Genomic DNA, 14,245 nt, shown 5'->3' with positions numbered 1-14,245 from the left:
GCCTCTAGCCCCTGCAAACAAACTCCGGACACATGCGCCACATTGTGCATCTGGCTTATGTGGGTCCTAGGGAATTGAACCTGGGTCCTTTGGCCTTGCAGGCCATCTCTCCAGCTTTGTATTTTTCTAGAGAAACTGGAAATCTGGATTAAAAAGTATATATATGGCCAGGCGTGGTGGTGCACGCCTTTAATCCCAGCACTCGGGAGGCAGAAGTAGGAGGATCACCATGAGTTTGAGACCACCCTGAGACTACAGAGTGAATTCCAGGTCAGCCTGTACTAGAGTGAGACCCTACCTTGAAAAACAAGCAAAAACTACATATGTTTAAATGCGTATGTATTATTTTTTCCAAGGCAGGGTTTCACTGTAGCCCAGGCTGATCTGTAGGTCATGCTGTGGCCCTAGGATGGCCTCAGATTCATGGTGATCCTACTGCAGCCTCCCAAGCGCTGAGACCACTGTGTGCCGCCACCACAGCCACCTCCAAAAAATACTTATATTTTTATATGAATGTTCCTTATTTTAAAATGTTGCTTGTGGGGGCTGGAGAGATGGCTTAGTAGTTAAAGCACTTGCCTACGAAGCCTGAGGTCCCAGGTTCGATTCCCCAGAGCTCATATAAGCCAGCGGCACCAGGTAGTGTGTATGTCTGGAGTTCATTTGCAGGGGCTAGAGGCCCTGCCACACCCATTCTCTCCCCCGTGCTCACTCACTCTCATAATAATAAGTAAATTTTTTTAAATGTTTGATTGCTCTTTTTTTTTTGTATGTAAATAAAGTTACCAAGCAAGCATAGGCCTGCCTCATTGTAATCAACTATGGACAGGCATTGCAGCTGTTCTGTCTGCACCCTTCAGGCTACTTACTTATCTCAGTCCTCAGCTCTCTGCACTAGCCCTTATTAAAGAAGTCTTACAGCGCTGGACAGACGGCTTAGAGGTTGAGCGCTTGCCTGTGAAGCCTAAGGACCGCGGTTTGAGGCTCAATTCCCCAGGATCCACGTTAGCCAGATGCACGAGGGGGCGCACATATCTGGAGTTTGTTTGCAGTGGCTGGAGGCCCTGGTGTGCCCATTCTCTCTCTCTCTGTCTCTGCCTCTTTCTCTGTCTGTCGCTCTCAAACAAATAAATAAAAATTTAAAAAAAAAAAAAAGAAGTTTTACTTCTGACCTGATCTATGGCTAAAAATGCCAGCTCCTAGGGACGGCTGGGGATATCCTGAGGGGCTGCCTTTCATTTTAAATGCGCAGGGTGAAAGAGTGATACAGTAATCTAGCGTTCCGTGCCAGTGCAGCCAGCCAGACCCCACCGGCCAGTGGACCTTAACAAAACGGGATATGTTGCAACTTCCGACTTTTACTCTGGGATTTTCCGACAGGGTCAAGTGGCTTTTGCTGAATTTGTTGTTCAAATTCCTAATAGCAACACAGGAAATGGACTTAATCTCTCCGTGGGGGGCTGTTTGATGAGGACCCAGTTGTCGTGTGGCTTTGGCAGTGGCAGGAGTGGCGAGGTGGGAGTTCACTAATGAACGTGTCACTTCGTAAGATTTATGTGGTATGCATTTTTTGATGAAATGAGGCAGAAAGTATAAATCACTTAATGGCCTTGGTTCTAAGTAGGTGCTCTTGGGGGAAGAGGAGTAACTGTTGGGGCATGTTTGGGATCCTGTGGAAAGAATATTAGTCTCATCAGGTGTGGTAGCTCACGCTTGTATTGTAATCCCAGTGTTTGGGAGGCTTAAGAAGGAAGATCACTGTGAGTTCAGGGCCAGCCTAGGCTACAGGGAGAGTTCCAAGTCAGCCTGGGGTAGAGTGAGACCCTGCCTCAAAAAAATAAAAAATAAGATAAAAATAAAACCAAGCTGAAGCTGGGTGTGGTGACATACACCTTTAATCCCAGCACTCGGGAGGCTGAGAGTTCAAGGCCACCCTGAGACTTCATAGTGATTTCCAGGTCAGCCTGAGCTAGTGTGAGACCCTACCTCAGGAAACAAACAAAAAATGGTAATAATAAATAAAATAAATAAAAATAAAATTTTTAAAAAATCAAGCTTATGCCTCTGACCTGCAGCGCTCTGGAGGCTAAAGTAAGAGAATTGCTGTGAGTGCCAGTATTAGTCCGAGTTAGAGTAAGACTCTGCCTCAAAAACAAAAACAAAAACTTGGATATCAGTCTTGGCTTGGGACATAATTCAGCTGGTGGAATGCTTGCCTAGCATGCACAAGACCCCTGGTCTGATCCTTAGCACCCCATAAAGTGGGCATGGTAGCATGCACCTCTCATTCTAGAACTAGGGAGGTGGAGGCAGGAGAATCAGGAGTTCAAGGTCATTCTTACCTACACAGTGAGTTTGAGGCCAGCCTGGGCTCCATGAGACCCTGTCTCAAAACAAAACAGCAACAAACAAAGAGCCAGGCTGGTTTGGGGCCCAGGGATACTATGAGAATCACAGCCCTGGGCTGCTTGATGGTTGGAGGCAAACCCACTTCTTACAAGGCACTGTGTTGTCACTGTGTCCCCTTCCTCAGATTCCTGGACAGTGACAGTCTTTTGGAGGCTCCAGACCGAATTGTTCCAGAAGGCCTTCCCAGGTTGAAGTAAATGGGCCTTCTCATTCCCCTGCAGCATTTGCCATACAAGCATGAGGGCCTGACTCAGCCTGAGTTCAGTTCCCCAACACCCATGTAAACAAATGGGTGTGGCCACACATGCCTGTAATCCAAGTCCTTTGGGAAGCCAAAACCAGATAATTATTAGGGCTCGCTGGTCAGCCAGTCTGACCAAGAATAGCAGCTCTACGTTTAGTGAGAGACTGCCTCAAGGAAACAAGTGGATGGGTGACAGAGGCCATCCCATGGTCACTTCTGGCTTTTGAGTCCACACACACAGACATATTCACATATAGGTAAATTCATATAGCTTTAAAGAAGAATTGTCACGACTGCCCAAGGATCTTTTTCTGAGGCCTAAGGACCTGGTCTTGAAAGTGCTGCATTTGCAGCATCTGAAGGTCCTGTGTGGGATAGAACAAAAATAGCTGATTCTGAGTTAAATTCCTTGCTGCTGCTTCTCATTTAGCCATTTCACATCCGTCCTGTTGAAGACTTCATGCCCTTTGGTTTCAGAGCAGGGTACAAGTCAGGAAGAACTGCGCCCCAGCACACGTGCAGTGCTAGACTGGGTCTGCGGTCTAGAAGGTCATTCTTAGGCTGAAGAATGACTGGAAAATTGATTTTGTTGCTTACGCTGCAACAGCAGCTACAGGCTGAATGGGGCAAAAATGGACCCAAGTTGAAAAGTCAATGTGAGAGTTGCAAAAATATTTTTGTATCTGTTAAAATCTCCTCTGCCACCTAAGGGAGAAGGCAGCAGTGGATTTGCAAGGTGCAGTTTGGGCTCTGCTCCCAGCCCTCCTTTCACGTGCTCTTGGTCCGCGGTACTCCAGCCTGCCTTCTCCTTGAGAGACGCCGAGCTCCCTAAATTGGTGTCTTTGCGCACGCGCCGGGCTTCCCCTGCCTGGAGCACTGTTCCTGCACCCCTGGACGCCTTGTTGTCAGTCGGATGACACCTCATGTCTTTCCTGACCACCTCACCTAAACATTTGCCATTTTTATGTTTTATTATCCTTGTGGAGCCTATCACTTTTTTTGGAAGGAGGGTTTCAAGGTAGGGTCTCACTCTAGCCCAGGCTGACCTGGAATTAGTCTCAGGGTGGCCTCGAACTCATGGCAGTCCTCCTACCTCTGCCTCCTGAGTGCTGGGATTCAAGGCGTGTGCCACCACGGGGCCACTTTTCTCAAGTCTCACCATGTCACCGAGGTTGATATCAAATCATAGTCCTCCTCCTGCCTCACACTCCTAAATGCTGGGATTGTAAGCATGCATCACTCTGCGCAGCCTTTTTTTTTTTTTTTTTTCCTCTTTTGGTGTTTTGAGGTAGGGTGATTCACTCTAGGCCAGGCTGACCTGGAACCCACCCTGTAGTCTCCCAAGTGCTAGGATTCAAGGTGTGCACCACCATGCCTAGCTGGTTTCTTTCTTTCTTTTCTTTTCTTTCTTTTTTTTTTTTGGTTTTTGGAGGTAGGGTCTCACTCTAGTCCAGACTGACCTGGAATTCACTATGTAGTCTCAGGGTGGCCTTGAACTCACAGAGATCCTCCTACCTACCTTTGCCTCCTGAGTGCTGGGATTAAAGGTGTGTGCTACCATGCCTGGCTTCGTTTTTGAAGTAGGGTCTTCCTGTAGCCAAGGCTGACCCTGAAACTCACTTTGTAGCCCCAGACTGGCCTAAAATTCCTGGCAATCCTTCCAACCCAGTCTTCTGAGTGTTCACAGGGTGCCTGGCACATTGTGGGGATGAGGTGGGGGTCAGTGCATAGTTGTTAAGTGATCTGGGGAGCTGGCCATTCCCAGTAGACATTTGTTCTTCTCCTTAAGGGGCAAGCCAGAGGTGGTCTTCCAGTGTCATTCATATCAAGCAGCCAAGATAGTTGGCCTCCTGTGCTTGTATATCCGGTGAAAGACTTCGATTTTCCTGTTTTTCACTCTTACATCTTAAAACTCCAGTGTTTTCCTAAGAATGTGAAGATGATGTTGCTGTCAGCCAGTTGCTAGCAGGATTTTCCAACCCCATAAACTGGCAAATTAAAACCATGCCTTGGGAACCATTCTGACCAGTGTCTCTTTCTCTGCTGGCGCTTAGAAAGTTCTTACGCTGATTGAATTGACCTTTACAGTGGCTCAGCTAAGAATAGTAGTAACTCCCCAGACATGGAAACCATTAAGGAAAATGTTGTTAGTCCCACAGTTTACGCTGCCACCCGAGATGAGATAATTTCTTGCATATGTGCAAAAGACACAGTGTTCAGCCTTTTCCATTGTAAAAGTGTTCTCTCCAGCCCTGTGTCGGCCTTGTTTGTTTCTTCTTTGTGCCTCTGACCACATGTGCCCGGTCTCTTGGAGTTGGTTGCTATATGTGGTACCAGCATAGGATCCACTAGAAATAAAGGTCCTAGTAATTACCAGTCTGCCCTAAAGTGAGTCTTGGCACAGAGCACTTCTTTTTTCATTCTAGCCCAGGCTGACCTGGAACTTACTCTGTAGTCCCAGGCTGGCCTCAAACTCATGGTGATCCTCCTACCTCTGTCTCCCAAGTGTTGGCATTTAAAGGTGTGCGCCACGATACTTTGCTCACACAGCTCCTTTTTGATACACTCAGTGTCTCCAACGTTTATTTATTTTTTATTCTTTTAACTATGGAGTTTTAAAATTATTTAAGAGAGAGAGAGAATGGGCACACCAGAGCCTCCTACCACTGCAAACAAACTCCAGACACATGCTTCACTTTGTGCATCTGCCTTTATGTGAGTACTGGGGAATCAAACTGAGCTGTCAGGCTTTACAAGTAAGTGCCTGTAACCACTGAGCCAGCTCACCAGCCCAGCTGTGGAGTTTTATATACATGTGAAGCCTGCCAGGGAGAAAGTAACTTTAAAATGCAAGTCTGGTCTGTGCTCCCCTGGTACTGGTAGGTTCTAACTTCCCTAACCTCCCTACCTATTAGTCAACCATTTCCAAGCCAAGGAAGTTTGCTGACACCACATTCTTCTGTTCCCTTTTTGCAGTTACCGACCATCTAACCAAACATCCTGTCCATCTCAGTGTAAGCTTCCCTTCCCCCCAGAAGCCGACCTGGACCCTCATGATTACCTTTTACAAGTTTCCTTGCAGTTTTATCTGTGTGCTTGTTTCAGTGACTTTCATCAGACTGCATGTTGTGTGTGGGTTTTGCTCTTTTGCCCATTGTATTGTGTTCCCCACCCCAGCTCAGGGCTGTCAGTGAAGTCTGGTATTCTACACTGGGGTGAGATACTGTTCCACTCTTCAGAGAAGCAGCATATGAAAGTGTGGCTTTTCAAACTCAGAAGGGAAGAGCCCCTGAGCATGTCACCCCCTCACTGCTCAGTGGAAGATGAGGTCCGCAGTTCCAGAATCAGGAGTCCCTAGTGCTGAGTCGTTATCTTTGCTATCAAAGGTGAATGCTTGGTATTTGTTTGGCTTAGGATTTTCATTCAAGCATCGAAGGATGGAAAGCAGCGGAGGGAGTCTAATTTCACGAACCAGGGAGACTGTAGGTAGTGGTTAAAAACCCAGCATCTGGAGCCAGACAAACTTGATGGGTTTACTTTGCAGCTTTGAAACCTTGAGCAAGTTACTTAGCCTCTCTGGGCTTCATTCATTTCCTTGTTACTACTCACTTCGAAGTTTCTCTGAATTTTTAATGAAACAATACCTCAAAAGCATTTAGAGCAGTGCCCACTTAGCTCATGCTTCCCCCCCAGCTCTCCCTGGAGATCAGATAGCCAATGACACATAGCAGCAGTGGGGTGTCCTGGAGTGACAGAGGGAATGAGGAGACAGCTCTGACCTACAGGGCGATCACAGCTCATTCTCTGGTTCACCCCCTGGAAGGAGGGGGAGGGATATTCACTTTTTAGGACTCAGCCTCAACAACGTAGTATGTGTAATGTGCTTGAAGATGCTTAGGAGGAAAGCAAGAATAATCATAAAGGGCACTGGGGAATTTTTATATTGGATCTTTCTTTTAAAGAATATTCTTATTTATTTATTTATTTATTTGAGAGAGAGAGAGAGTGTGCCACAGACTCCAGCTACTGTAAATAAACTCCAGATGCATGCGTTACCTTATGCATCTGGCTTGTGTGGGTCCTGGGGAATCAAACCTGGGCCCTTTGGCTTTACAGGCAAGTGCCTTAACCACTTAGCCATCTCTCCAGCTCCTGGACCTTTTTTTAAATTTTTTTTTTTTTTTATCTTTGGGCTGGAGAGATGGTTTAGTGGTTAAAGTGCTTCCCATGAAGCCTAAGAACCCATTTTCAACTCTTCAGATCCCTCATAAGCCAAATGCACGAGGTGACACAAGCGCACAAGGTACTGCAAGGGGGCGCACACACCTGGAGTCTGATGACAGTGGCTGGGGGCCCTGCTGCACCAACTCTCTCTCCTGCTTACTTGCTCTCGCTCTCTTGCATTAAAAAAGGGCCAGTCTGTTGGGCTTGCCTTAAACAATAAAAAGAAAGAAAAAATCTTTTATTTCTATTTTTTTGCTTATTTTTATTTATTTATTTGAGAGCAACAGACAGAGAGAGAAAGAGGCAGAGAGAGAGAGAGGGAGAGAGAATGGGCACGCCAGGGTCTCCAGCCACTGCAAACCAACTCCAGATTCATGCGCCACCTTGTGCATCTGGCTTACGTGGGTCCTGGGGAATCCAATCAAGGTCCTTTGGCTCTGCAGGCAAACACATTAACCGCCAAGCCATCTCTCCAGCCCCGTGAACCCACTTCTTGGCCTCGTTGACCATTTGCCGCCTTTTGTTACCCCCCTGCAGCAAAGAGTGGTGATTCCCATACCCAGGACCATTCTAGACAGCCCATGACTGTGTCTGGGGGAGGCAGAGGGGGTGCTCTGGGGAACTGGGTTAGGTGAGGCGAGGACAGCTCTTGTCTCCCTGGGAAAGTGGGGGTGGAGGAGCCAATCAGAGTGGGGTCTTGTTTATCCCTGGGCCTCCTGCCTTGGGGCACGGGAGAGCCAAGAGAAAAGCTGACACCAGCAGGTCATGCGGATGCCACTTGTTTAGATTTCAGCGTGCTCCGTTGCAAGCCTCACGTAGGACTTGGCTGCCTGTGCTCAGGGCCTGCACCTCCTCTGGTAAATGTCCCCCAGTCCTGGGGTGAGTGGCCCCAGAGTCTTTCATGTGCCTGAGGGGAGGCAGCACGGCCTCGAGGAAACTGTGTAGACACTTTGAACTTGCTTTTGTAAGCCAGTGCCAGAAAAATGGCATTTTCAGGACCTGATGAACTTGGGAAAAACTTTTTGATGTCCTTATGAGAGGAGTGTTTGCTGTGAAGTCAGTTCTGGCAAAAATAGCAAGTGTAACACTGTCCTGTACACAGGCACTAGGTAGGCTTCTGAGGGAGCCTCGAGTGGGACAGACATCTGCTAGGTGTGTTCACGCTTTTGGTGGACTTGGGAAAACAAAAATTTTTTAAACCCTACACTGTTGCACACCTTCATTGTCAGTTTCTCATGTTTCTTCCCAAAACTCCCTTGTCTTAGGATGTAAGACTTTTTTTTTTTTTTTTTCTTTTTCGAGGTGGGGTCTCACTCTAGCCCAGGCTGACCTGGAATTCACTATGTAGTCTCAGGGTGGCCTCGAACTCATGGCAATCCTCCTACCTCTGCCTCCCAAGTGCTGGAGTTAAAGACGTGCGCTACCATACCCTGTTTCAGATGTAAGAGTTTTTGAAGTCCAAGAAAACTTGAGGTAAGAGGATCTCTGTGAGCTCAAGACCCCCCTGAGACTACATAGTGAATTCCACATCAGCGTGGGCTAGAGTGAGACCCTGCCTCGAAGAGAGTGAAAAGAAAAGAACTTGAAGGATGTGTGGTAGATACATACACTGAGAAAGGAATCGGGTATCCAGCCCTGTGCTTTCTCCTGTCCTCTCTTTATGGCTGCCTGGCCTGTAGACTACAGCTGCTCACGGAGGGCTTTGTTTATGCTTGTGGCCGAGTGGACGGTGTAGCAAAGCCAGGCCCAGAGAGGAGGCTCAGTCCATGTGACCTGAGTTTCCACTGGCAACTTGTCAGCCTGGCTGTGCGCCATGGGCAGGGTCACTCAGCCTAGTCTTCGTCACAGATTCAACCCTGCCGGGCAGGGGTTTTTCTTCGAAAATGCTGAGCTTCTTGAAGATAGGAACTGTGTCGTCATCATCTTCCGGGTCCCGTTTACCCAACGCAGTGCTTGGTACAGTCTCCGCCTGGTAAATGACCAAAGAAGCGTTGAAAGCCAGACACAGCAGTTGACATGCAGGTTTCATCGTAAGTGCAGCGGTGCTCAAGGAACATACTGGCTGAGGTTAAGGTTTGATGGTAGAGAATTCTGTAGCTTTAGTTTAATTAACTAATTTGCTGTTGTTGTTGTTTGTCGAAGTAGGGTTTCACTCTAGCCCAGGCTGACCTGGAGTTCACTGTGTGGCCGCAGGCTGGTGTCACACTCATAGGGATCCTCCTACATTGGCCTCCTGAGTGCTGGGATTAAGTCATGCGCCACCATGCCCGACTAATTAACTTATCTTATCTTGAGACCATCTCCTTCTGTAGCCCAGGTTAGGTTAGCCTTGAACTCACTATGTAGCCTAGGCTGGCATTAAACTCAAAACAGTCCAGTCGAACCTCAACCTCCCGAGTGCTGGGATTACAGGTGTGAGCCACTATAGCTGGCGTCAGTTCATATCTGAAATGTGAAATGTAGTTTTAAAAATGTTCACCTTCCTCCCGATCTACCAGTGCTATGAATAGACTTTGGCAAACTGTAGACAGTTACTCAGCAGTGGCCTTTATGTAGCTGTCCCTGACAAGGGACAGTGTGAATCTTGGATCTAGTCATTCTTAAGAGATCATTTAATAAGCAAAAATGATCTAATAAATTGAAATTGGACCAAGTTACCTCACCAAGTTGCTCCTTTTCTGAAGAGTGAAGAACTTGAAGAACAGGTTTTGTGTGTGTGTGTGTGTGGGGGGGGTTGTTTGCAGAGAACGGAGGAGGATTTTATGTAGCCCAGACTGGCCTTAAACTTGCTATGTAGACCAGAATGTAGCCCTGGTCCTCTTGCCCTCTACCTCCTTGTGCTGGAATCACAGGTGTGCACCACCACACCTGGTTTATGCTGTTCTGTGGATTGAACTCAGGGCTCTGCCATGCTAGGCAAGCACTCTATCAATTGAGCTACATCCCCAGTCTTTTTTTTTTTTTTCTAAAGTGAATTATCTTTAATTAATTTATTTGAGAGAAGGAGTGAAAGAGGCAGAGAACAAGAGAGAGAATGGGCACGCCAGGGCCTCCAGCCACTGCAAAAGCATTCCAGCTACATGCACCACCTTGTGCATCTGGCTTGCATGGATACGAACTAGGAAATCAAACCTAGGTCCTTTGGCTTTGCAGGGAAATATCTTAACTGCTAAGCCATCTCTCCAGTACCCCCCCCCCCCCAATTTTTTTTTTTTTTAAAGCTTTCTTGAAGCTTACTGCTAACCTTAGAGAGGGTGTTTTAAAGGGAGATTAGAATGCCTGACTGGATGATAATCATAGAGTCCTGACGGCAGTCAGTATTCCTGGAAGTTTCTCAGAAGCTAATCACAAGACAATCGTCACCTTCCTGCCAGTGGGAGTCTAACACTGACCACATCCAGTGAAGCGCTTCTTCCTACCCTGTGTGAGGGGAGCCCGTGGCTTGGCTCTGTCTCCTCCCAGGCGAATGAACTCCATTGCTGTCCTAAACTGTGCTGTCACGTGGGTCTTTTCATCTTATTCTCTTAATGGAATCAACACTGGCATAGTTTGGTGGATGGACAGCAGAGGACCAGGAGGAGGGGCTTAAGGGGTGGAGGAAAGGTGGCGTGTGTGAGCCATGGTGTAACATACCCCGATGCTTCTTGATTTTGTAGGATAAGGAAGCCTGTGTGGGTACCAACAACCAGAGCTACATCTGTGACACAGGACACTGCTGTGGACAGTCTCAGTGCTGCAACTACTACTATGAACTCTGGTGTAAGTCCTTGCCCAGGGGGTTCTTGGCGTCCCAGGGTCCCGGTTACTGCCTCTGCTCCTTGGGAAACCACGGGCTGGCCAGCCTTTTCTGATTCTCTTGGGGACAGTGTTGGTGAGTAGATCTGGTGATGGGTTCCAGAAATGATTCCTTTGTTGAGGAGGGTTCTGGTACCCCCTGGGCACCATGGGCTGGAAGCTGGGGAAACCGATCTAAGCCTCCTTAGAGGCTGAGGTGGCGAGCCTGCTTCTAATGCTTGTGCCTGGGGTCCTCCGCTCTGTTCTCTATGTGTCATGCAGCTGACAACATTGGATCCTTCTTCAGGCTAGCCCAGGTTTGTCCTTGAAGTGAGGTTGCTACCTCCAGTCTGCTGTCAGTGCCGGGCTGAGCTTTAGCTGGTCCTCTTGCTATTTTATTGTAGGTGTTGCTGGGGCTTCCAGAATTGCTCATGGAGCAGCCTCTGATGGTCCTTTAGCTATCCTCCTCAGGCCCCTGCCTGTGGAATTGTCCTTGAGAGGGAGTTTTGAGGGCCATCGCCACCTAACCCTTTCCCACCTAGAGGCTTTTCCAGTGGATCTGTCAGCTACATGCATACCACTGGTTGGTTTGAAGCTAGGACCACTTGCATGTTTCACAGCTGCACACTGATGGTGACGTTGTCGGTGTCTTCAGGGAGTGAGCAAAGGTGGCTTTAACTAACATACTTTTTGGAATTCAGATGAGATGGTGTTGGCTGCTGGACAAAAAAATGGGAGGATGGGGGCGTTCTTAGGTCAGGGTAGTCCTAGGTGGTTCTCATAGCTGTCTTGAGAGAGGCAAATGTGAACTGTTTCCCCCAGATGATTCTGAGTCTCCATCCCTGCCCTCTATATGAAATGGAATACTTGGGCTGGCTGATCAGACTGTACCTTTATTGTCACCTCTGCCCTTTCCCCCTTATCCCTCGGCATCCCCCCCCCCCCCAATAGTGATATGGTAGGAAAGCAGCTAAAATGAGTGTTTGATCTGGCAAGAAGTCACACTCCTGGCTGGGAAGTCTCTCTCCTTCTGAAATGCAGTTGCCTCTTAAACCAGCATGGGTGGCTCCTCCAAACATGACCACTTCCTCAACCCGCCTCTTTCCAGAACTGAAGCTAGCCCATCAGCTTGTCAGCACAACACCAGAGCAGACTAGTGCAGGAGGGGACAATGCTTTGAGGTCCCCATCATGTATATAAGCGGGAGAGTGCAGAATTGTAGCTATTTTAGAAGGGGGGGGGAGTCTGAGAAACTGACTGTAGAACACCAGGTGAAGAGCAGGTGGATCCTCGTGTTCAAAGGTTTTAAAATGCAGATAAGCACAGAGTTCACGTTCTCCCTCCCACCCCACATTCAAACAAAAGGCAAAGCTGGCCTGTCAAAAAGCCACAGAGGGCTGGAGGGATGGCTTAGTGGTTAAGGCATTTGCCTGCAAAGCCAAAGGATCCAGGTTCGATTCCCCAGGACCCACGTTAGTCAGATGCACAAGGGGCACCCACATCTGGAGTTCATTTGGAGCAGCTGGAGGCTCTGGCACGGCCATATTCATTCCCTCTTTCTCTCCCCCTCTCTCCATCTCTGTCAAATAAATAAATAAATATTTTAGAAAAGCCACAGAGCTAGCCCAGCATGGTAGAGCATGCACTCGGGAGACAGAGGTAGGAGGATCATCATGAGGTTGAGGCCATCATGAGACTCCATAGTGAATTCCAGGTCAGCCTGATCTAGAGTGAGACCCTACCTGAAAAGCCTAAGGACCCAGGTTCAGTTTTTCATTACCCATGTAAGCCGGATGCTCATGGTGGCACATGTGTCTAGAATTTGTTTTTAGTGGCTACAGGCCCTGGAACGACCATTCTCTCTGTCTCTTTCTCTCAATCTCTCATAGATAGATAGATAGATAGATAGATAGATAGATAGATAGATAGATAGATAGATGTTTTTAAAACTGCAGTCTGTTTTGTTGTTTGGTTTTGAGACAGGGTCTTCCTACATAGCCAGGCTGCTCTGGAAATTTGTATATTGCTTAGGCTGGCCTTAAACTCTTTCCTCTTGCCTCTGCCTCCAGGTGTTAAAAAGTATACTTTTTGTTGCTTTAAACCATTTCCTCTTTAATTGCCTTACAGCTTTGGGTTGGTTTAATACCTACTGGCTTTCCTATCTTTGAAAAAAAAAAAAAAAGAGAGAGGAAAGAAAGAAAACTTAAGCCAGGAAATCTTTAACCATTGCTAAAGGCTGTGTACCTCCTTAACTGTAGCTGCCTTAAGGAGACGCCTCAGGAAAATGCCATTTCCACCAGCCTTCTACCTCTGCTCAGCTGAACTCTTCTGTGCACTGAGGACTTGCACACATTGTACCGACACACAGGCACACACTGACCTTGGGCTTTGTCCAGCAAGCTTTCTGTCTGTTGTAACCTGAACCAGTCCCTGGGCCTCCATGAGATGAGAACTGAAAATCCTGTTTTACCGATACTGTTCGGACTACAGAGACCTGCTTATCATTGTTGTCTCCATGCACTTGTGCTTACTTTGGTGGCTGTCAGATTTTTCTAGAGCTCTTACTTAAATGCAGAGTCCCAGGCTCTTCTCCCTGCAGGTCTGAGGTGGGCCTGAGTATTTTCAACCAGCAAGTTCTTTACTAATTTCTTTTCCAAAGTAGGGCCTTGCTGTAGTCGAGGCTGACCTGGAATTCACTATGTAGTCTCAGGGTGGCCTTGAGAACTCATGGCAATCCTCCTACCTCAGCCTCCCATGTGCCACCACGCGCAGACTTTTATTATTTTTTTAACTTATATATTTGCATGTGTGTTTATGCGCCAGGGCTTCTTGTCGCCGCAAGTGAATATCAGACACTCGTGCCACTTTTTGCTTAGCTTGTGTGGGCAGTCTGGGAACTGAACCTGGGCCAGTAGTGTTTGCAAGCAAGTGCTTTAAACCAGTGAGCCATCTTCGCAGCCCTGACAAGCTCTTAGTTGATGCTGTGGCTGCTTCTGTGTTAGCAAAGGGGTGCGGGAGTGGAATTCTTGCCACCAGGAAGGTAACACAGCACCTAGGCGAGGCTCAGTGTGCAACTAGTAGTGCAAGAAGGTGGACTGTATGTGCCAGTTCTGCTGTGTGTGTAGGCAGGCCACCTGGGAAAGGTGGCATTCGAAGTGGGCCTTAAAAAGTGGATTAGAGGGCTGGAGAGATGGCTTAGCGGTTAAGTGCTTGCCTGTGAAGCCTAAGGACCCCGGTTCGAGGCTCGGTTCCCCAGGACCCAGATGCACAAGGGGGCGCACGCGTCTGGAGTTCGTTTGCAGAGGCTGGAAGCCCTGGCGCGCCCATTCTCTCTCTCTCCCTCTATCTGTCTTTCTCTCTGTGTTTTTCGCTCTCAAATAAATAAAAAAAAAATAAAAAAAAGTGGATTAGAGCCAGGCGTGGTGGCACACGCCTTTAATCCCAGCACTCGGGAGGCAGAGGTAGGAGGATCTCCATGAGTTTGAGGCCACCCTGAGACTACATAGTGAATTCTTGGTCAGCCTGGGCCAGAGTGAGAACCTACCTTGAAACCCCGCTCCCCAAAAAGCTGGAATGGGGGGCTGGAGAGATAAA

General features: G+C 47.9%; 1 protein-coding gene across 4 annotated transcripts in view; it reads left to right on the top strand.

The window, feature by feature from the left end:
• Positions 1-14,245, top strand: part of Wbp1l (WW domain binding protein 1 like) — a 93,971-nt gene that overhangs the window by 65,652 nt on the left and 14,074 nt on the right. For 2 of the 4 annotated variants that reach the window (XM_004659391.2, XM_045135208.1), the window contains exon 2: positions 10,534-10,636. In XM_004659391.2, coding sequence (XP_004659448.1) covers positions 10,534-10,636 — 103 coding nt within the window. Of the gene's footprint in view, positions 1-10,533; positions 10,749-14,245 lie in introns of all 4 variants that reach the window. The other 2 variants (XM_045135221.1, XM_045135215.1) reach the window with 1 other exon arrangement.

Source organism: Jaculus jaculus, chromosome 1, assembly GCF_020740685.1.
Source record: "Jaculus jaculus isolate mJacJac1 chromosome 1, mJacJac1.mat.Y.cur, whole genome shotgun sequence".
Classification (NCBI taxonomy): Eukaryota; Metazoa; Chordata; class Mammalia; order Rodentia; family Dipodidae; genus Jaculus; species Jaculus jaculus.
This window is presented reverse-complemented; position numbering and strand designations above follow the sequence as displayed.